General features: G+C 39.2%; 5 protein-coding genes across 5 annotated transcripts; 3 read left to right on the top strand and 2 right to left on the bottom strand.

Moving 5' to 3' along the window:
- Nucleotides 1–450: 450 nt before the first annotated feature.
- On the top strand, nt 451–1,785 carry LOC103149953 (trace amine-associated receptor 13c-like). Its single transcript, XM_007569343.1, has 2 exons — nt 451–614; nt 975–1,785. Exons 1-2 carry the CDS (start codon nt 451–453, stop codon nt 1,783–1,785), a joined length of 975 nt encoding a protein of 324 aa, XP_007569405.1.
- Nucleotides 1,786–4,955: 3,170 nt separating this feature from the next.
- On the bottom strand, nt 4,956–6,168 carry LOC107838312 (trace amine-associated receptor 8a-like). Its single transcript, XM_016680282.1, has 2 exons — nt 6,005–6,168; nt 4,956–5,769 (listed from the first exon to the last, which is right to left on the bottom strand). Exons 1-2 carry the CDS (start codon nt 6,166–6,168, stop codon nt 4,956–4,958), a joined length of 978 nt encoding a protein of 325 aa, XP_016535768.1.
- A 1,854-nt stretch (nt 6,169–8,022) lies between these two features.
- On the top strand, nt 8,023–10,260 carry LOC103149955 (trace amine-associated receptor 8a-like). Its single transcript, XM_016680283.1, has 3 exons — nt 8,023–8,186; nt 8,382–9,122; nt 10,251–10,260. Exons 1-3 carry the CDS (start codon nt 8,023–8,025, stop codon nt 10,258–10,260), a joined length of 915 nt encoding a protein of 304 aa, XP_016535769.1.
- A 1,405-nt stretch (nt 10,261–11,665) lies between these two features.
- LOC103149956 (trace amine-associated receptor 13c-like) lies at nt 11,666–13,021 on the bottom strand. The gene is made up of 2 exons (XM_016680284.1): nt 12,858–13,021; nt 11,666–12,749 (listed from the first exon to the last, which is right to left on the bottom strand). The coding sequence occupies exons 1-2, from the start codon at nt 13,019–13,021 to the stop codon at nt 11,933–11,935; spliced, it is 981 nt and encodes a 326-aa protein (XP_016535770.1). The 3' UTR covers nt 11,666–11,932.
- Nucleotides 13,022–14,730: 1,709 nt separating this feature from the next.
- LOC107838313 (trace amine-associated receptor 13c-like) lies at nt 14,731–17,230 on the top strand. Its single transcript, XM_016680285.1, has 2 exons — nt 14,731–14,792; nt 16,319–17,230. Exons 1-2 carry the CDS (start codon nt 14,731–14,733, stop codon nt 17,202–17,204), a joined length of 948 nt encoding a protein of 315 aa, XP_016535771.1. The 3' UTR covers nt 17,205–17,230.
- Nucleotides 17,231–20,225: the final 2,995 nt, after the last annotated feature.

Genomic DNA, 20,225 nt, shown 5'->3' on the forward strand with positions numbered 1-20,225 from the left:
TTTGAATGGGCTTCCCCACCACCATTAGGTAATTTTATTCATAAAAGGAATAATAGACTGAACACCAGAGCACAAACGAGAGGAGACTGCAGCATAACTGAGGTGCAGAACACAGATTAGCCAGAAGGTGGCGTCTATATTTCTTAGGACAAAGGATGAAATTTGTGAATAAGTGTGAATTTGTCAACTTCTTTCTTCATTTCTTTCAATAATTTACAGTCATAACCCTTAAATGGGGATGAAATTCTTCTTTCTTCAACTGTTTGTTTCTTTCTCTCAGCTTGTTTATGCTGGTGCATCACAACTTTGGACAGTTTCTCTGAACAGGTCTATCACTATGGATATGGGATAAGAAAGGAGTGGCAGCTGACCGGAGACCAGTACCTTAAAGATGTGCCACAGAGTTCAACAGGTTATATAAACTGCAGTTTGGTCTGAAAGTCATCAGAGATGGATGGAGCTGAACTCTGCTTCCCAGAGCTCCTCAACACCTCCTGCAGTAAACCAAACTATTCACCCTCTCATTTGAAGTTCTTTTTTATTATTGTTTATGTTCTTTCTTTTCTCACAATGATTGTTAACTTGCTGGTCATCATTGCCATCATGCACTTCAGGTAAACATTTATTCCGGTTGTCTCTTCTCCAGCCCTCTAGGGCCGGTGTGCCGCAACCTTTGGGTGTCTCTCTGCTTCAGCACACCTGGCTCCACTTTCACCTCATTAGCAGAGCTCTGACTGCATGCATGAGGTAGTCTAACCATTTAATTCAATGTGAAGCACAAGACACATCTAAAGTTTGCAGGACATGGGTCCTTGAGGAATGCAAAACTAAATGATGAATATAAAACTAAATGGTGTCTAAAAGAAAACAATGGTTTAGAAGATAATTGTCAATGTAACACATCAGAATGAATTGCAGCTAGTCGTTTGTGTACAAATATGAAAATAATTTGTTTGTGTTTTTAATCTTTCCAGGCAGCTTCACACCTCCACAAATGTCCTAATTGTGTCTCTGGCTTTCTCAGATTTCATCATGGGTTTCCTTCTGTTCTTTCTGGTTTTCAAGATAGACGGCTGCTGGTATCTTGGCAACATCATGTGTGCTTTGAACACCGCCTTAGGTTTTATTGTTGCATCTTCCTCGGTCGGAAACATGGTCCTCATTTCAATTGACCGCTACGTAGCCATCTGTGATCCTTTACATTATCCCACTAAGGTCACTCTAAAACGAACCCAAGTGTCTGTTTCTGTGTGTTGGACTTGTTCTCTTGTTTATTCCACTGTGATTTTAAAGGAGGATCTGCAACAACCAGGCAGATTTAATTCCTGTGTTGGAGAGTGTACATTTGAGATAGGCCTCACAGGATTTATTGTTGATCTCCTATTAACTTTTCTTCTTCCTGTTACTGTCATCATTATTCTGTATGTTACAGTCTTTGTGGTGGCCGTGTCTCAGATTCGGGCCATGCGCTCTCATGTTGCAGCCGTCTCACATCAGCGTTCAGGAAAACCGAAGAAATCTGAAATAAAAGCCGCCAGGACTCTTGGGGTTGTTATAGTTGTGTTTCTGCTGTGCCTTTGTCCGTATTTTTGTGTCTCAGTTCTGAGCCCAGAGAGTATATTCAGTAGTTTATCAGGTGCCTATCTCCTAATACTATACTATGTTAATTCCTGTCTAAACCCTCTGATCTATGCATTATTCTACCCCTGGTTTAGAAAATCTGTCAAAATTATTGTTACACTTAAAATTCTCAAGTCTGGCTCCTCAGATGCAAACTTACTGTAAAATGACTCCTTGACCTTTTGACACATTGCAACCTCAAAATGTGGGGCATTATTTTGGACTGGTAATTAAACAGAAGTTGATTCAGATCTGTGAAGTGGAAGGTAAATAATACATGGTTTTGTTGACTGGATTCAATCTCTGTTGTGCCTTTCTTTACATCATCTGCTCTAAGCACTTTGCACTAATTAATCATTCACATATATGTAACTTGTCTCATAAGCGCAGACAGATTCATACATGCAGAGATTACATATATAATGCATTTTGCTGCAGCCGCTTCTTTCTCTTTCTTCTCCTGGCAGTCCCACTGGGCTTTGGTTGCTTGTAGAGCTTTCCATTTTCTGCCAACATGACCACAATAATGATCATAAAAGATGATAATAAAGTATTTTTTAAATTCTGAGTGACATTTTCTCACACTTCCACTCACTGATACAACTTTAATACTGCTGTTATGGAAGAAAATATGAAAAGAAGACAATATGCACACCATGGAACAATATCAGCAAAACAACAGTACCTACCTCGTTTTTCCATAAAAGAAAAGCTTTTTTTAAATTGTGTCATAAATTAAGTCATAGTTTCTTTTTTATTGTACAGTTGTTATTGGAAGGGGTTCTGCTTTGGGAAGCAAAAATGTGTCACAACGTAATGACCACATGGGTTCAGATAGATTATTTATTAAAATTTGAATGTTAAAAGTTCTTTATTTAAAATACATACAAAATTCAGAAAATGTATAAAGTAAAACAGACAGTAAAACAAGGCAAATGTTATTTTTTAACAACACAATCAACTTTTGTTCCATTTTCTTACACCCTCATGGGGTCTGGAGAAATGCTGGTGCCAATGTCCTGCTCTCAACGGGCGAGAGGCGGGGAAACCCTGGACAGGTCGCAAGTCCATCACAGGGCAACACGGAGACAGACAGGACAAACAACCAGCCACACACTCACACATTTATACAGACCAATTAACCTGACAGTCATGTCTTTGTACTGAGGGAGGAAGCTGGAGTACCCAGAGAGAACCCACGCATGCACAGGGAGAACATGCAAACTCCATGCATAAAGACCCCGGGCCAGGAATCGAACCCTGGACCTTCTTGCTGCAGGGCAACAGTGTTGTATCTTTTAGTTCAGTTATTAGTTCTGTTCACTGAGTTGGCAGACAACAATAAAGCTGTGAAGGACCAGAAGAGATCCGTACATCCTGGAGAAAGCTGAAGTCCATCAGTTTTTGCAGCACGATGCTGCATGTCCTCCACAGCTCTCCCTGTATTCCAGAACTGAAAAGTTTCGTAGTCTCAGAGATTTTGAAAAGACTTGGGGTACATACTGGTTTCAGCAGATTTTTGTTTCAAAACTGAAAACATGACACATAGCCAACTGAACTCGTCAAGCTTCTGATGTTTTATGACAGTATGAGGGTTTTTAAAGATAAATAACCGCACCACGAAGAAAATACTCTCAGAATTCAGAAAAAACAGTTTTTCTGTTCCGCTTGCCAAATAAATGAAAGTTTTCCCTTCTAGAATATGTTAAAGTGTAACTAAACCCCTTGTGAAAGCATGACCCCTCCCCTGACAAATTTTGAAAAGTTTCAGCAAAGTGGGCGGAGCCAAGAGACATCGAGAGTCTGGACTTCCTGATGACCGAAGGGGCTGCGTTGGGATGGTGGTCAGGAAGAACTAAAGCACTGTTACTTATTTATAAACCGTGTTTCTGTATTTAGCAACTGTTTTTTGTTTTTTTTTTTTGGATGGGGGGGGTTTATCAAAAAACAAATCAATAACAAATCAATAACAAACAATAAATCTAGCAACTTTTTCCTGTGTTTTAGTACAGATTGAAGCTGAGAACCAGTTTTTGTAGAGAAGCGGCTCCCACTAGTTCAATTCCTTGGAATCGTTAAGCTGCTTGCTTAGTGGCAGCTTATCGGTTCCAGTAACTTGATGGAATTGCGTGCTGACCTCTGTATTTAGCTTTAGAAAATATCCAACATGGTGTCGCAGCAGAAGCACTCTAAAATATTGTTAAAATTCACAAAAAAACGATACTAGATGGTTCAAACATGCAACATGTTCAGAACTTTAATCACAATAAAAGGAGGACACATCCTCAAACAGTTGACCACACATCATGCAGCCAATTTGTACAAACATTTCATACATTGCTTAGAGCGTCGCTGCACAGTTCCACCAGGTATTTACTAATGGCTGCTGCCACTAGTCTGAAGGAGCTGAGTGGGGCAGTCATGAGGGAGGAGGCAGCAGCTTGGTTTGGGGACTGCAACTCCAAGGAGGAGCTTCATCAGGAAGGCAGCTCACCTGGAGGCAAAGCATTTTGCACCCCGGATAGTTACCATGGGAGATTAAAGGATTTCTCAAATATGTGTGTAAGAATGGGGGAATAACATTTTAACATGATAAAAAACAAAAAGAAAAAGTTGATTTTACATAATACTGCCCCCTTAAGCTTGCAAAGATATTCCAGCTGGAAATATTAAAAAATAAAAGCACTTCTCGTTTCTTACATTTATAAAAGTTTAACGTTCTTTCAAATGCTACATCCACCATGCCACGTCCTTCGTGTTGTAATTTACGCTTTAAATGTGAACTTAAAAAGAGATTATCCTAAATAAAAAACAAAGCTCAGGTGTGATGAGGTAAATCTTACACTTGGTCAATTTTCAAAATAACATAAAGCATGTTTTAGTATTTTTTTTTGATGGTAAATTAAATGTTAAATGACTAACAAAATTATTTATTAAAATTGATAGATTGAAAGAAAATTTTGAAATGTTAACTCAGTGATTTAGGTCAGGACAAAGAGGTACAGGTTTGGACCTAGACTTGACAAAAAAAAAATGAAATGACTTGTGAACATTTCTGGTCAGCGTGTCCCTCACACACCTGTAGACTCCAGGATCTCTTGGGAACAGACTTTCAACCCAAACTGCCTTTACAGCCGCCTCCAGCTGCTGCAGATGGAAGCAGCGTTTCTCCAGCAGGGAGTCAGGAGAACAACTGGGCAAACAAGAACAACGAAATGACAGACACACACGTACACACACATGTAGACACATATCGGCCACAGGTCAGAGTCTGACTTCAGTTTTGAAGCATTTGTTGCTCCACATAAATGATTTAGCCATTCCTTTGTGTGTCTTCACAGCAGGCTGGCATCAGACGATCCAGACTGTAAGATCTGAAGTGTAACAATAACTCTAATAGCTTTTCTGAGCCAGGAATAGAAAAATGCATAAATCAGAGGGTTAAGGCAGGAATTAAAATAAAACAGACTCAAGACAAAGGCAGTGGATACAGTATTGAGGATAGCATCTTGATTAGTAAGTACAACACAGTAATATGGGCACAGGCACACCAGAAACACAACCACAACGACGCCTAGAGTCACAGCTGCTTTTATCTCTGATTTGTGAATCCTGACTCTGGCAGATCGCTGCTGTGTGGCAGCTGGAGCAGGAGACCTCATGGCCTGAACCTGAGCCACAACCACCACAAACACCCTCACGTACAGAACTACGATGACAGCAACAGGGATGATTAGGATAAAAATAAGATCCACAATCTGTTCATGTAAACCAGAAAGAATCACACACTCCCCTGAGCAGGAGTTAAATCTGCCTGGCTTGAAATTATTCCTCAACAACACGATGGCGTAGAGCAGACAACTGATCCAGAACAGTGAAACACACACCTGGACTCGTTTCTGGGTGATTTTGGTGCGATAATGGAGAGGATCACAAATAGCTACATAGCGGTCAACTGATATGAGCACCATGTTTCCTACGGACATAGAGGTGATAATTATGTCCAAAACATAATAAAGAATACACACAAAGTCACCAAAATACCAGCAGCCATCCGCGGTCATCATCTGAAACAAAAGAAGAAGCCCCACACAGACGTCTGAGGCAGCCAGAGACAGGAGAATGAAGTTGGTGGGATTGTGGAGCTGCCTGGAAAAGTAGAGAAAACCTGTCACTTTAGCCAAGATTGTTGTAAAAGTTGTTGATCCCACAATAAATCAGCTAAAACCACAACAAACCCCAAAGCGTTAATATTACACACAGTCCCCAATATTTGATTTTCCTATGTGAACTGATTATGCTCTTAGTTGTTTTAATATAAATAATGTTTTTTCTTTTCCCTATCACAGTTTTCTACATTTAAGCTGGTAAAGTCAAATGTCACCTGAAATGAGAGATGGAAATGATAACCAGCAGATTCAGGGCTACAGTGATGAGAGAAATGAAGCACAACAGAAGGGAAATGAGCAAAGTTTCAGAGCGAGACTGTTTTAGCTTTTTGCAGGAAGAGTTGAGAAGTTTTGGAAAGCAGAGTTCCTCTTCTTCCATCACGAGAAAAGAAACATCAGCGAAGCTCTGAGAGCTTCGGCTCAAATACTCATGTTTTAACCGGCACTTTAAGCCACACCTCCTTTGTGTTTTTTTTTTCTCTTCCTTAATGTATGTGAATTAAAGCATCTCATAATTTTTTTTTTTAAATATATATTTTTAAAAGTATAATTACTTGAAGCCTTTCTGATTTACTGACATTTCTATTAATTACTAATGTCTGAGGTTGTGGACAATGTTTTTGGTTCTGGTAAACTTGACTAAACTGTTTGTGAACTTATTAATAAACAAACATATAATGTCTATTATAATATATTAATGGAAAGTGAAATGATGTAGCTTTCGTCCAACCACACAGATCTGGATGCAGCTGCATTCAAAATGAGGCAAGAAAACCAGCAACTTTACACGTTACTCTTTATTATTTATGTTATTCCCTCAGAAATGGTATAACTGAAGGATGGAAAAGTCAAACTTCTGTGCTTTTGTTGAACATTTAACTCCATAATGAAATATCTTTTTTCTCAGTGCCTTATCTGCTAGCCTGGATCCAAAACCATGCCAGCATAGCAACACTGACACATTCAATGTTTCTTTTTTTTTCTTCCTTTGTTTTATCACGATGTTTCATTCCAACACAGATATTCTCCAGCTTCACATTTTGGGCCCCTGTTTCATCACATTGCACTGCCGTTAGTGTCTTTGGTTCTCCACCAGATGCTGTTTTAATAAAATCAATTTAAACCAAATACACTGCTCAAAAAAATAAAGGGAACACTCAAATAACACATCCTAGATCTGAATGAATGAAATATTCTCATTGAATACTTTGTTCTGTACAAAGTTGAATGTGCTGACAACAAAATCACACAAAAATCATCAATGGAAATCAAATGTATTAACCAATGGAGGCCTGGATTTGGAGCCACACACAAAATTAAAGTGAAATGTTCCCTTTATTTTTTTTGAGCAGTATACATTTTTAGCTTTGATGTAAAGGAACTCTGTGTATCAGCATTTTTGTAATTTTCCATGTTTGCAGATCCTTATCTCCAGTATGTTGGGGTCAACAGTGACAGAACTCTGGGTTGCCGGTTCGAATCCCCGCTGTGTTTTTCCCAGTCGTTGTGCCATTGGGCCGCCATGCACCAGACTGTCAGACTGCCACAACGCACCTCGATCAAATAACTGGCTCATTACCAGGTCAAGCTTGACTCATCGAAAACCTGCAGCGCAGTCGGGTTGGAAATGGGGCTGGAATGATTCAGGGAATTTTAAATTCTTTTTAACAAATGAGCTCAATACTTTGTTAAATAATATTTTATTATTTAGTGCACTGTGTTCCGGTTAGTGATGCTGGTATTTGCCAGTACCAGTGTTAAGTACTTGTACTTGTAAAAGAAATCGATTCTCCCAATCGATACCACTTTTATGATGGACTTTCATGCTGCGCTGTGTTGACTAAACACTAACTCTAAAAAGTCTAAAAAGGATTTTTCATACTCTAAGCTTGAGACTGAAATGAAGATTAACAGAAGAGGAAATGTTTACTAATGCTTCAATTCAAGTTTTCTCTAAATCTTTCACATTGTAGGGGGGGCATTCCCAAACATCTAGTTGGTTTAGGTGATGACTTTTTTGTAAATTGCCTTGCAACAATATATGTTTGGGATTGAAAATGTATAGATAAAGTGAATTAAACTGAATTAAAGTTCAGATGCAATGCAGTTTACATCACAGGTTTAATCAGAACACCTTTGAGACCTGATGTGCCTAGCAACATAGCATCAAACACAAGAAAGACTTGCCACAGATAAATAGTCTTTATGACACAGAAGAACAGTTCCTTCCGTGATGGAGGAAGATGAGCTTTGCTTTCCACAATTTACCAACTTGTCCTGCAGAAAACTAAACCGTTCTCAATTTGAAAAAGTTTTGGTTTCCTTTATGTTATGCTTTATTTCTGTGATCACTGTGTCTCTCAACCTGCTGGTCATCATCTCCATTTCTCACTTCAGGTAAACTAGTTTGTCATGGTGGCTGCAGTACAGGCGCAGCAAATTTGGCCTCACGGCATGCATGTAGCAAAACTGTTTAGCAATGCACATGATCAATTTTCCACCTGTTTTCATTATATTCTGAAGTACATTTAAAGTTTCAGTCTTGCATTTTATTTGAAGTAACTGCATGAGTGATATCTTCTTCCTCCTCAGGCAGCTTCACACCTCCACCAACCTGGTCCTCCTCTCTCTGGCTGTATCTGACTTTTCTGTGGGATTCCTAATTCTATTTCAGCTCATGCTCATAGATGGATGCTGGTATCTAAATGACACAATGTGTGTTTTATACTATATTTTAGATGTAGTTGTTACCTCTGCCTCAGTAGGAAACATGGTGCTCGTATCAATTGACCGCTATGTGGCAATATGTGACCCTCTACACTATTCTCTAAAAGTCACTCTGAAAAGAGCCCGTGTGTGTATTTCATTGTGTTGGATCTGTTCTCTCAGTTATGTCATCATAGCACTAAGGACGAATTTTAAACAGCCTGGAAGGTTTAATTCCTGCTTTGGAGAGTGTGTGATAAACGTTGGCTTTACTGAACAAGTCGCAGATCTTTTTGTAACCTTCATTATTCCCGTTACTGTCATCATAGTCCTGTATGTGCGAGTGTTCCTGGTAGCTGCGGCTCAGGTTCAGGCCATGCGCTCCCATATTGCAGCCGTCACACATCAACACTCAAGGAAAATAATTGTTAAGGACTCAGAGATGAAAGCAGCCAAGATTCTCGGAGTTGTCGTTGTTGCGTTTCTGATATGTCTGTGTCCATATTTCTGTGTTACACTTGTGGGACAAGACACCCTACTAAATACTTTGTCTTCTGCATTTGTAATATGCTTGTTTTATTTTAACTCTTGTCTAAACCCTCTCATCTATGCCTTTTTCTACCCCTGGTTTAGGAACTCCATAAAATATATTATTTCACTTCAGATACTGAAACCTGGATCCTGTGATGCCAATATACTTTGAGCTGACAGTAAATATTATCAAATATATATATATATATATATAGCTTCTTGATTGTGCTATAAAATGACACCATTTGCCTGGAAAATACAGGCACATAGTGTCTGGCCCTTTAAAATTATAGCAATAATATTTCTGTATTGGACTCTAAAGCATCAGTAATAATAAAAAAAAAAAAAACATGTGTATATTGATGTGGCTGAAAATTTAGTGCAAGCATTTGTTATTCTAGTGTAAAAACGTGTAGATTTCTATCTAATGTGACCGAAATTACCAGTAAGAAAACACCATGCCGATAATTATTTAGATGTATTACTCTTGCAATATATTTTTTTTATTTTAAAGACTTTTACAGTGTTTCTTTGGGAACAGTGTTTGTGACACTAACAGTTGCCACAAACTGCACAATATTGTCAGTTGTTTTCAGTCCAGGCTCAAACTGCTCACCTACATGGTTCAATATTTCAAAGCTCATAAGTCATATTCTAAAACTGTCCATCTGTTCATGACAAGTGGCCTTTGACCTGGAACTACAAAGAAGAAGAAAAACCTGAAGTGTGGATTCGTTTGCCCCAGGAGATAATGCTCAACAAGAACAAACGAGCTTCCTTGGCCATTCTGCATAGAGAAAATACAACTTCAACTTTACTATAGTCAAAGTGAAGTTGATTGTTAACTACATACTATGTTCACAAACATATTGAAGTATGCTAATGTGAAAAAGATGAGTGAACCTTGAAAATAAATATTCAAACAGAAATGCTTGGGAAAAATATATTTTTGTGTGGCTTTCAGGATATCAATTCTTATATTCAGATATCAATATATTATATTCCTTGTTGCACATAATTACAATAAGTCAATTTAATTATTCTTGAGAAGCATTACACTAAGTGGCTTGTGAGTGAGAGCCCCACGAGTAAATTGGACTCATGTTTCTGCGTCAGTGTGACCAGAATACCAAACAGGTTTCATTTTTGTGCAACCATACGATTACTGACCAGGAGCTGGTCATGAGGTGTTAATCGGTTCTCGCTACTCCCTGTGTGCTACAGGAGGCACTAAACTCCTTTAGGTTAAGACTTGATCCGATTGCTGCATGACTGAAAAATCAGCTGAAAATGATATGAGCCAAAAACTAAAAATAAAAGCAGCAGTGAATGCCTAGCTGAAATAATTTAAAGAAGGTAACTGTCTGATTCCTTTCCCCAATTAAAACTCAGTTTCCATGTATTTTTATTGGAGTTTTTACCCAAAAATGTCTACATTCACCACAATCAGCACAGTTGAGGCAAATGCAGCAGGACAAATCAACATAACACACCCGCACAAAAATAAATAAAAATAAGTTGCCAATCAAAATCCCTCCTCGCCACCCCACAAGAGCTGTCATTTTTTAAAATACATTTGTTTAAAATGTCACTACGTCATTACAGTTTGTCAAAATATTGAGCTCTTTTGTCTTCTCCTACTGCTAACCAGAAACAACCAATCAGAGCCAGGAGGAGGGTCTTAGTGATGTCAATCATCCTGCATGTGGCGCTGTTCAGCCCCACCTCTCCTTACTTTCTCTGTACTATGCTGTAACTAGCACAGTCTGTCATGAATGCTAAGGCTACTTAGCATAGCCACCAATTACAAGGAAGAAAAGTTGTTTCTCTGCCTTAAACACACTGAGCAGCAAGCACATGAGGTTGATTGACAGCGCCAAAACCTTCCTCTGGCTCTGATTGGTTGTTTTTGGTCAGGAGCGATGCATTTCCTCTTTCTAGCTAATGCAGGAAGTGGACGAGATTCTTCTTTTCACAGATTATTTGTCTCATATTATACTGTCACGACATGGTCACAGTTTTAACAAATATGTAAAAAAAATCCACATATTTTTAATAAAAGTTACATAAAGCCGACACATCTTTAATCTTCCATGGTGAGAAAACTTGTTTTGTTTTCTCTACTATGAGACAATGTGTTAATGATTTCAAATCTCCAAAAATAAAAAATATAGGATCTCACTTGATCACAACCCCCCAGAGTCTCAGATTTTACATTAAAACCAGAAAGTACAAATGTTCCCTTTGTAGAGTCATGATAAACTTAGACCACTCCATCAATTATTCATTTCTTTATTAAGAAATGCTAAAGTATAAATGTAGTTTTTGTCACTGGAAAATTCAAAAATAATTACAGGTCAATACAAGCATGGCTGATGAACATCTCAACCCAAACTTAAAGGAGCATTTTGTAAACACAAATGTGTGCGTGCCTATACTTATGTATGCAATGTTTCTGTGTATGAATATTCAATAGTAGATGTTGGGAGACAGAGACAGACAAGAATGGACAGCGTGCACACACACACACACACACACACACACACACACACACACACACACACACACACACACACACACGGGTGGAGATAAGCAGAACATCCTGCAGCTGTTGGCTTCATTGCCTCTTTGAACTTATCTACATCTATAAAATGCTATAAATTACCTTATAATGAATGATGTTCTTCTAAAATGCAGTAAGAATACTTTCTACTTATTTACCATTAACACAGATTCACTGTGTGGAGTTTTAAGTTCATTTGTAAAAAAAAAAAAAAAAAAAAAAAAGGAGAAGGTTTATGATAAATCATTCACACTAATCTGTTATATGTTTGTCATTTACTTAATTGTGTGCAAAATTGCATATGGTGACCAAGAATAACTCAGTCAGGCTGCTCCTCATGTTATCAAAGTATGTTGGCACCAGAAGAGCCAGACCTTAGCACTTCAAGTGTAAATATAATTCTCATAGCTTTTCTAAACCAGGGATAAAAGAAGGCATAAATCAGAGGGTTCAGACAGGAGTTAAAATAAAACAGACATAGAAGAAAGGTCATGGTAGAAGTGTTCAGTAGTGAACTTTTACCAATTAGTGTGACACAGTAATATGGGCAGATACAGAAAACAAATGCGACTACAACAACCCCGAGAATACCAGCTGCCTTTAGCTCAGATTTCTTCACATTTGTCTTACTGGGATGTTTTTGTTTAACAGCAACAATATGAGAGCGCATGGCCTGAACCTGAGACAGAGCGACCACAAACACTCTTACATATAGCACAACTAAAACAGTAATGGAAATAATAAAGGTCAAAATAAGATCTGCGACATTTTCAACGAAGCCAATTTCAACCACACACTCTCCAGAGCATGAATTAAATTTTCCTGGCTGTTGAAAGTTATCCCTTAACAGAACCAGGATGTAGACCACAGAACAGATCCAGCACAGAGAAACACAAATTTGAACTCTTTTTGTGGTAACCTTGGTAGAATAGCGCAGAGGATCACAGATGGCCAAATAACGGTCAAGCGAAATGAGCACCATGGTGCCTACTGATGCAGAGGTTAAAACTCCACTGAATACATAGTAGAGAACACACAGGACGTCACCAAGAACCCAGCAGCCGTTTATAACCATGATCTGAAAAAACATGAAAAGGCCCACAAGAAAATCGGAGACGGCCAGGGAGAGCAGTAAGAAGTTGGTGGGGGTATGGAGCTTCCTGGAAGAGGAACATCAACAAATTCATTATTATTATTATTATTGTTACAATGTTTTTACAATACTGCCCATTACAGAAAGCAGCCTGATGACCCACAGCCAGAACTACCTGAAATGTGAAATAGAGATGATGACTAAAAGGTTAAGAGCAGTAGTAACCAGAGACATGAAGGACAATCCAAAGTAAATCAAAGTGTTTACTGAGTGAAGAGACACTTTCTTTTTACAGGAAGAGTTGAATGCTTCTGGAAAGCAGAATTCAGATGCATCCATCGTCTGCAAATTAAAAGAAGAGCAACTGAGACTTCCTTTAAGACACTGCACTCTGGAAGCTGAGGCCCCGCCTTTGTTGTTATGTTGCTAAGGACATGAGGGGTTTATTGAACACCTCCATCTTTGGTGATAGACAGGTTCTCCAAACTGCATTGTTTTATTTTACACAGTTAGAAACAACGAATGCAAAACGATCGTCATTCGTCATCATCTTAAGACCAGCATTAAATTAAGATTTAACGATGAAACCTAACACCAATGTTTGCATAGACAAGCCAGACGTTACTGACAATGTAATATTGCCAGACAAAAAAACTTCAACTTGTCAAGCCATGAGTACAGGAAGCTGGTGTAACCATTGATCCAGGTCTGTAAAGGAATCAGCCCACATTGGTTCTAGCTGGAGGGGCTCAGAGAGGCACTGCTTCTCCTGGTTGAGAAGAGCCAGTTGAGGTGACTCGGACTGGTCAGGTTTCTTCCTGGATGGCCCCTTGGTGAGGTGTTCTGGGATGAGAGACCCAGAGGAAGACCCAGGTCATGTCTTTCAGCTGGGCTGAGAACGCCTTGGGATTCCCTCTGAAACAAATAATTGGGGAGAAGGAAGTCTGGACCTAGGCTTAGGCTAGGTCCAGACTTAGGCTCCCAACTTAGGCTGCTGCCCACCGACCAAACCTCTGATAAGTGGATGGATAGATGGATGGTTCCAGCAGCAGGAAGAGGAGGAGTTTCAAGAAGGAGACTTTGATGTCATGGGGACCTTACAAGACCATGACTAGGACAAACAGGAACTCTTTCCCCCCCATTGCTCATGAAGGCGATATTGGAGAGGACCTCTTTCAGAGATCTTCCCTGCCTTTCCTCTGAGGGAGAAGATGTGAAGACTGAAACTTTCTTTGAAACTAAGAAACAGTTTCATTAATGAAATGCTGAGGCACATTCCTTGTCTGCATGCTACACACACACACACGCACACACACACATGGCTCATTGGCCATCTAAGTAAACTCATGGAGAGGATGGAAATATTATATTTCAGACACTTCGATACATCTTCACATATCTGGCACCAGAACCTCTGAACAGATGAACAGGTTGGCCTGTATCGTGTACTCTGTGAAGGATATTGTTTTGTATTAGTTGTAGATCAAAGTTTATAGTCATTTGTAAAGTTCTAGACGTCTCTGAGACCAAAGGTTTTGGTTAAAGTTGACTGACAAATCCGAATCCAGTTTCACAACATGAAAGGATATCAATCCCTCTTTAGGTTGTTTTCTATAAATTTTAAACAATAATCTACGGTTAGAGAGGTTAGGATTAAGGAACTCTAATAAGAGCTCATCTTTAAGCTTGTTTAGCATTTCAGCAACAAGAAATGCTAAAGAAAGAAAGAAAGAAAGAAAGAAAGAAAGAAAGAAAGAGAAAGAAAGAAAGAAAGAAACACACTGGTCAGAGATGGCATCCATTGGAGTGTTTCAAAATAAAATAAAAACCAAAACTTGAGCAAAAATATTTGGACTTTCCTCCAAATCATTCTGATTATCACCAACTTTTGCCACAATGTTCTGTTCTGTCCTCATGTATTCCAAGCTGTATCAGAAAGTTTAAAGCTGTGGCAGAAAGCAAAGTAGCTAAACAAACTTGTTATTGTTGCATCATGTTTTTAATTCATTGCTTTGTTTCTCCTCCAGTTCCCACATCTAACTTCGCCGATGTCATCAGCTGACACTAAGGAAAACACGTGTGAACACTTCCCTCACTACAGACGTTCACAGTCAGTCACCCGACTAATGAGCTTCACACCTGAAGGTGTTGAGAGCCCAGCGGAGCTGGTAATGATACAATGTGTTTGTTTTCATGGTATGAGTAAGAAGTTATTTTACACTGGAAAAAGCTAAACATCATTAAAAGTTTTCGATATAATCTCTGTTGTCGTCATTGTCACAAACACGTCAACGTATGCATCAAAACCAAGTCGGATCGAATTATTAAATTTGTTTAACCTCATTTTCAACTTCAATTTTCAGCTCTTTTTATGCCACGTAGAGGTAACGGCATTAAATAATGAGTGCAGAAATATTCATATTCAGATAAAAATCATAGTGGTATGGAATGGCATGGCAGCCTCGCTTAAGTCTGACTGATCAATGCAGCAGCTGGTACAATAGCTGTGTTTCCATTGACCACATAAATGCACAATATGACATTTCAAGATTAAATTTGATTAATAGAAATTCTGCAATTTTGAAAAAAAATTCTTGATTTTTGACCTAACGTTTTGGGACAGGGGTACGGTTTTTTTTGGCCTTATCAAAATTGATTTATTTGGCAAACTGCAAAGGAAACTTTTTTTTATTTATTTTTTTTGCATCACACGGGTCACATGATCAACTACTGGATGTTGCCACTGGCACAAATCGTGAATAAACTTATTAATGTGTAATTTTAATTGCACTTCTTATTTAATGGAAACATCTGTGTCTCACATTGGTGTCTCCAAACTGTGAGCCTCAGGCTTCACACTAATCTATTCTGCAGGAAATAGAATATATACATATTATTTAATGCCACGTTCCAGTCCACACTTCATGTCAGTAGCTGATGGAAATGCTCCTTTTGCACATTTTACCACCACTCTGTGGAAGCACCCCACACCAAGCATGAAGGAAGAAAAATGCCCTTCAACCTTCAAAATAAGCTACTTCCAGACTTTTCAAAACTTTTCAAAGCATCATGTGTAGCTTTAAAAGCATTGAGGTGAAACTCCAGGTATGTTTTTGATGAGAAAGTAACATCATAACCTAATGCAAATCTTAAAGTCGATTTTACATAATACTGGCCCTTTAATATATTTGCACAGGATTGTAAAAAGCTCATGCTAGTACTAACGAATTGTGTATAACACACAGAAAAAACATGTTTCCCAGGCAATCCAGAAGGAGGGGTTTTAAGTTCCAGGGTTATAAGAGCTGGAGTCTGAGGCTTGCAGAGGTTAGCAGCTTTCCTGTCTAGTGATGGAAACCCTGGAGGGAACAGAGCTGTGTGTTCCACAGCTAAACTCCTCCTGCAGGAAGCCAACACACTCTCGTTCCTCAGTGATGCTGATTTATGTTCTGCTTTCTTCCATCTCCCTCATCACTGTGGCCCTTAACCTTCTGGTCATCATTTCCATTTCCCATTTCAGGCACTTACACTGATCTAAAATTATTTGTTTGTATAAGAAACTGATTCAGTAATGTTGTGTTTCATGGTCTAACAATAAGTTTTGCTGTCGCTATTAATCTCTTTTTTTTTTTCAAGCATACTGGGTGTGAGTCCTTGCTGGGTGGATGGATGTATCCTGAAGTTCTCCTCTCTCCACAGGCAGCTCCACACCCCCACCAACCTCCTCCTCCTCTCTCTGGCGGTGTCTGACCTCCTGGTGGGCCTCCTGCTGATGCCGGTTGAAATCATCTACATAGAAGCCTGCTGGTTTCTTGGGGACATCCTGTGCACTCTCTATTACATTATAGACTACATCATTACCTCTGCTTCTGTTGCGAATATGGTTCTCATTGCACTTGACCGGTACGTAGCTATCTGCGACCCCCTGCTTTACCCCACCAAGGTCACTAAGAGCACAGCGCAGGTCTGTGTGAGTCTGTGCTGGATCTGCTCAGTTTTTTACAGGCTTCTTCTTCTACACGATCATTTGGTAAAACCTGGAGCGTCCGTCTCCTGCTTCGGAGAGTGTGTGGTTGTCATTAGTAACGTTGCAGGGACAATTGACATGATTTTCACCTTCATCATGCCCATCACTGTCATCATATGTCTGTATTCCAAAGTGTTTGTCGTTGCTTTGTCCCAGGCTCGAATGCTGCGTTCCCAAATTACAGCTGCAGCAGCCAAACCTGGCCTTGTGGGTGTGAGGAGAAATGAGATGAAAGCGGCCAGAACGCTCGGTATTGTCGTAGTTGTGTTTCTGATTTGTTTCTGTCCGTACTTTTTCCCAGCCCTGGAAGGCACGGACACCGCGGTGAACGCTTCATCCGCAGCCTTTGAGATTTGGCTGGCACATTTCAACTCCTGCTTGAACCCTGTCATATATGCCTTCTTCTATCCTTGGTTCAGAAAATCTATTAAGCTCATTGTCTCTCTTCAGATACTAAAGCCTGGCTCCTCTGATATCAAAATAATGAAGCATTAAATGAAGTAGTATTTTAACTGTGTACTCTTGATTATTAGTTTAAAAAAAACACACATTTTTATTTATGATGAAAAAGATTCAAGAGGGATTTCTTCTTCTGCTTTTGAGTGAAAAAATAATAAGTTAATAAAACAGCAATTAAACTTGTCTCCCTGTTTCAGCATATGTTTAGCTGTGCAATAGACTTTACTTTTGACATCAGTCTGAATCCCGGCCTGGAGATTCAAACCCAGGAGTTTGCATATCCTCTCTGTGCTTGTGTGGGTTCTCTCCAGCTTCCTCCCACAGTCCAAAACATGACTGTCAGGTCAATTGATCTCTCTAAATTCTCTTTAGGTGTGTGTGTGTGTGTGTGTGTGTGCCATTTTTTTGTATTATATATGTATGTATTATATTGTATATTTCACCCTTTTCTTGTCTTCTACTGATTGGCTGCTGAACCAGTTGATAAAAGCAAAAGTGAGGACAGATTTAATCACAGAATAATAGAAAACTATCATCGTCTTTTTATCTTTAATCTTTAATTTGTGGAGGAAGTGCAATCTTTGATCAGCCTCTTGGCTGTCAGCTTCTTCTCAATGACACTGAGGTTTTCGTAACCCTGAATCTGCTCCACTGGTTCCCCTTTAATCTAATTAAAGTTCATTAAATCACTAATCTGGTAAAGACCAGCCACTCTGCACTACTCTTGGATTCATCCGGAGAGTTTGGACTGTGTTGAAGTTTGAAATTTTACCCAGTTGCTAACGTTTGTCCGAGACATGCAATGCACCAGATCCACACTAAGAAGTTTACCGGAAGTTTCCTGGGCTGCAAACGTGTTATTGAGAAAATCTATTACCAAGCACTGTTAGATGAAATCACTCAACCAGGTTCATTCGCATATTGTGCACAATACAAAGAGCATATAAGACAATAAATAGTGAAACATTTTCGATTGAAAACTCTTTCAGGCAGAGACAACATGAGTTTTATACCAAGGATGAGGGAGAGACGGTCTGGTTCTCATGCAGCTAGCATTTAGCTAGCTAACTAGCATTTAGAATGAAGACAATATAACCAGCAGATATTACCTTACAACAATTTGTCCACCTCAAAAGAAAGAAGAGCCGAGCCAAATGAGGCGGCTGTTAATGTTAATTCAGTATTTGGAAGTGTGGCCAACATGGACTGAACTTCCTCCGCTGCCATTGCTAAAACTACAGGCAGACTATGATTCTCAAATAACACAGAAAATCAAGGTCATTGTTCAAACTTCTCCTTCTGTTCGCTGATTGGTCCAGTAGAAATTCTACCAGAGGAAATCCAGGTGAAGGGGAAGAAGCCCAGACTGAGCTGGAAGTGGAGTAGAGTTGGAAGCAGAACATTAAAACAATGACCAGGATATGAAATCACCTGAACAGATAATCTCTACATTGTAGTCCTCATCTCTATATGACGACACCATAGATCCACAGTGGAGCTGTCTACAAACTCCAGATGCTGATGTAAAGTTCCAGTTCCAATAATCCACTGGTTTCCAGTATCTCTGACCCTTCTTCTCCAGTCTGCCACTCCAACAATTACTTCCTGCTACCAGTCTGACTCCATCGGACAGCGCTGGAAGAAACAACATTTACATGTTGGGTTACAAAAAGCAAAGACAGATTGATTTAGGATGTGTTGACAGGATCCTGCTGATCGTGTTTATTTGATCTTCTCTTAGAGGCAGAGCTATCATGGATGGTTCTGATCAAAGCTTCTTTATGTTGGAATGGCCTAGTTAAAGCCCAGACCTAAACGTTATTTAGGCTCTGTAGTAAGAACTGAAATTATTATTCACCTTTTCTATCCTTTTATATTTTATGTCTTTACTGAGACAAACCAAAGTTAAATTCATTGGTTTTACGTGAAAAGTTGTCAAATCCAGCTGATTCTGATTGCAGAGTGATCATCATTATGTGCCTCAGCGGCCTGAGATGGGTTCCAGACATTCGCTTAACAACCGTCTTCCTCCAGAATGAGTCTGACCCTCCAGCAGTATGAACAGGACCCCATCTGAGCAGATCACTAAAAGACAATCTACAAAAAAAACAGAAAAACTGAATGCATCAGTCTAAAATCTAACCTTAAATTCATAAACTCTCTGCCACCAAGTCACTAAACTGGTTCTGCTAAACTTAAGATCACTATCAGCAAGAGGAGTATTAGTTACTGACTTCATCACTGAGCAGAATATTGATGCTGTGTTCCTGACAGAAACATGGTTGGATATCAATAATCTGCACCAATTCAATAATCTGTACTAATTGAATCAGCCCCTCCTAATTACATTTTTTAAGTGCGAATAGAAAACATAAAATCTGAGGAGGGGTTGCTACAATATATCAGGATTCATAAAAACTTTAAGAAAATTGATTTAGGTCATTTTAACTTGTAAATTCCTGGCAATTGAGGTAAAAGGCCATAAATGAGCTCTGATGCTAACTCTATACAAAATCCCATCATATGTGGAAAACTTCTTTATTGACTTTAATCCAGGGGTCTCAAACTCAATTTACCCAGGGGGGAGTCTGGGTGAGGCTGGGATGCATAAAGGATTCCACAAAAAACATTTTAAAAATATCCTCAAACGTCATCAACATTTAATTATTTCTCCAATACATGAACTTCAGGCTTTGGCTTTGACAAAGACATGATGAGGGTGTGACAAAATTTAGCTTATTACACTTGGCGTCGCTCTTGTTCTACGTTTCACAGAAATCTTTAGCCAGCTAGCAACGTATGGAGAACGTCTCGACGCGTGACGTCAGTACCGCTTCTAGTTGTCACAACAGAGCGGCGGATGACGAGCAGATTAGCACTGATGTTGTCAGGCACGTGCAGAGGGCGGGGAGGTTAAAGAGGCTTGAGCACCTGCCCCTTTTGCTCTTTGCCCCCATGTGCCCTTTTGGTGCAATTTTTTATTTTTTATTTTATTTAATTTCCGAAGCCCTCTTCTGACACATAATAATAAGTACTAAAATTATTATTATTATTATT

Source organism: Poecilia formosa, unplaced genomic scaffold (assembly GCF_000485575.1).
Source record: "Poecilia formosa unplaced genomic scaffold, Poecilia_formosa-5.1.2 Scaffold239, whole genome shotgun sequence".
Classification (NCBI taxonomy): Eukaryota; Metazoa; Chordata; class Actinopteri; order Cyprinodontiformes; family Poeciliidae; genus Poecilia; species Poecilia formosa.

What these genes read in the sequence shown, in the direction of transcription:
- LOC103149956 (XM_016680284.1), bottom strand. Translation starts at nt 13,021, where the DNA reads ATGGATGCATCTGAATTCTGCTTTCCAGAAGCATTCAACTCTTCCTGT. An exon ending in ATCTCTATTTCACATTTCAG is followed by an intron (nt 12,750 to 12,857) that starts GTAGTTCTGGCT and finishes TTCCTCTTCCAG; the next exon opens with GAAGCTCCATACCCCCACCA.
- LOC103149953 (XM_007569343.1), top strand. Translation starts at nt 451, where the DNA reads ATGGATGGAGCTGAACTCTGCTTCCCAGAGCTCCTCAACACCTCCTGC. An exon ending in ATTGCCATCATGCACTTCAG is followed by an intron (nt 615 to 974) that starts GTAAACATTTAT and finishes TAATCTTTCCAG; the next exon opens with GCAGCTTCACACCTCCACAA.
- LOC103149955 (XM_016680283.1), top strand. Translation starts at nt 8,023, where the DNA reads ATGGAGGAAGATGAGCTTTGCTTTCCACAATTTACCAACTTGTCCTGC. An exon ending in ATCTCCATTTCTCACTTCAG is followed by an intron (nt 8,187 to 8,381) that starts GTAAACTAGTTT and finishes CTTCCTCCTCAG; the next exon opens with GCAGCTTCACACCTCCACCA.
- LOC107838313 (XM_016680285.1), top strand. Translation starts at nt 14,731, where the DNA reads ATGTCATCAGCTGACACTAAGGAAAACACGTGTGAACACTTCCCTCAC. An exon ending in CCTCACTACAGACGTTCACA is followed by an intron (nt 14,793 to 16,318) that starts GTCAGTCACCCG and finishes TTTTTTTTCAAG; the next exon opens with CATACTGGGTGTGAGTCCTT.
- LOC107838312 (XM_016680282.1), bottom strand. Translation starts at nt 6,168, where the DNA reads ATGGAAGAAGAGGAACTCTGCTTTCCAAAACTTCTCAACTCTTCCTGC. An exon ending in ATTTCCATCTCTCATTTCAG is followed by an intron (nt 5,770 to 6,004) that starts GTGACATTTGAC and finishes CTACTTTTCCAG; the next exon opens with GCAGCTCCACAATCCCACCA.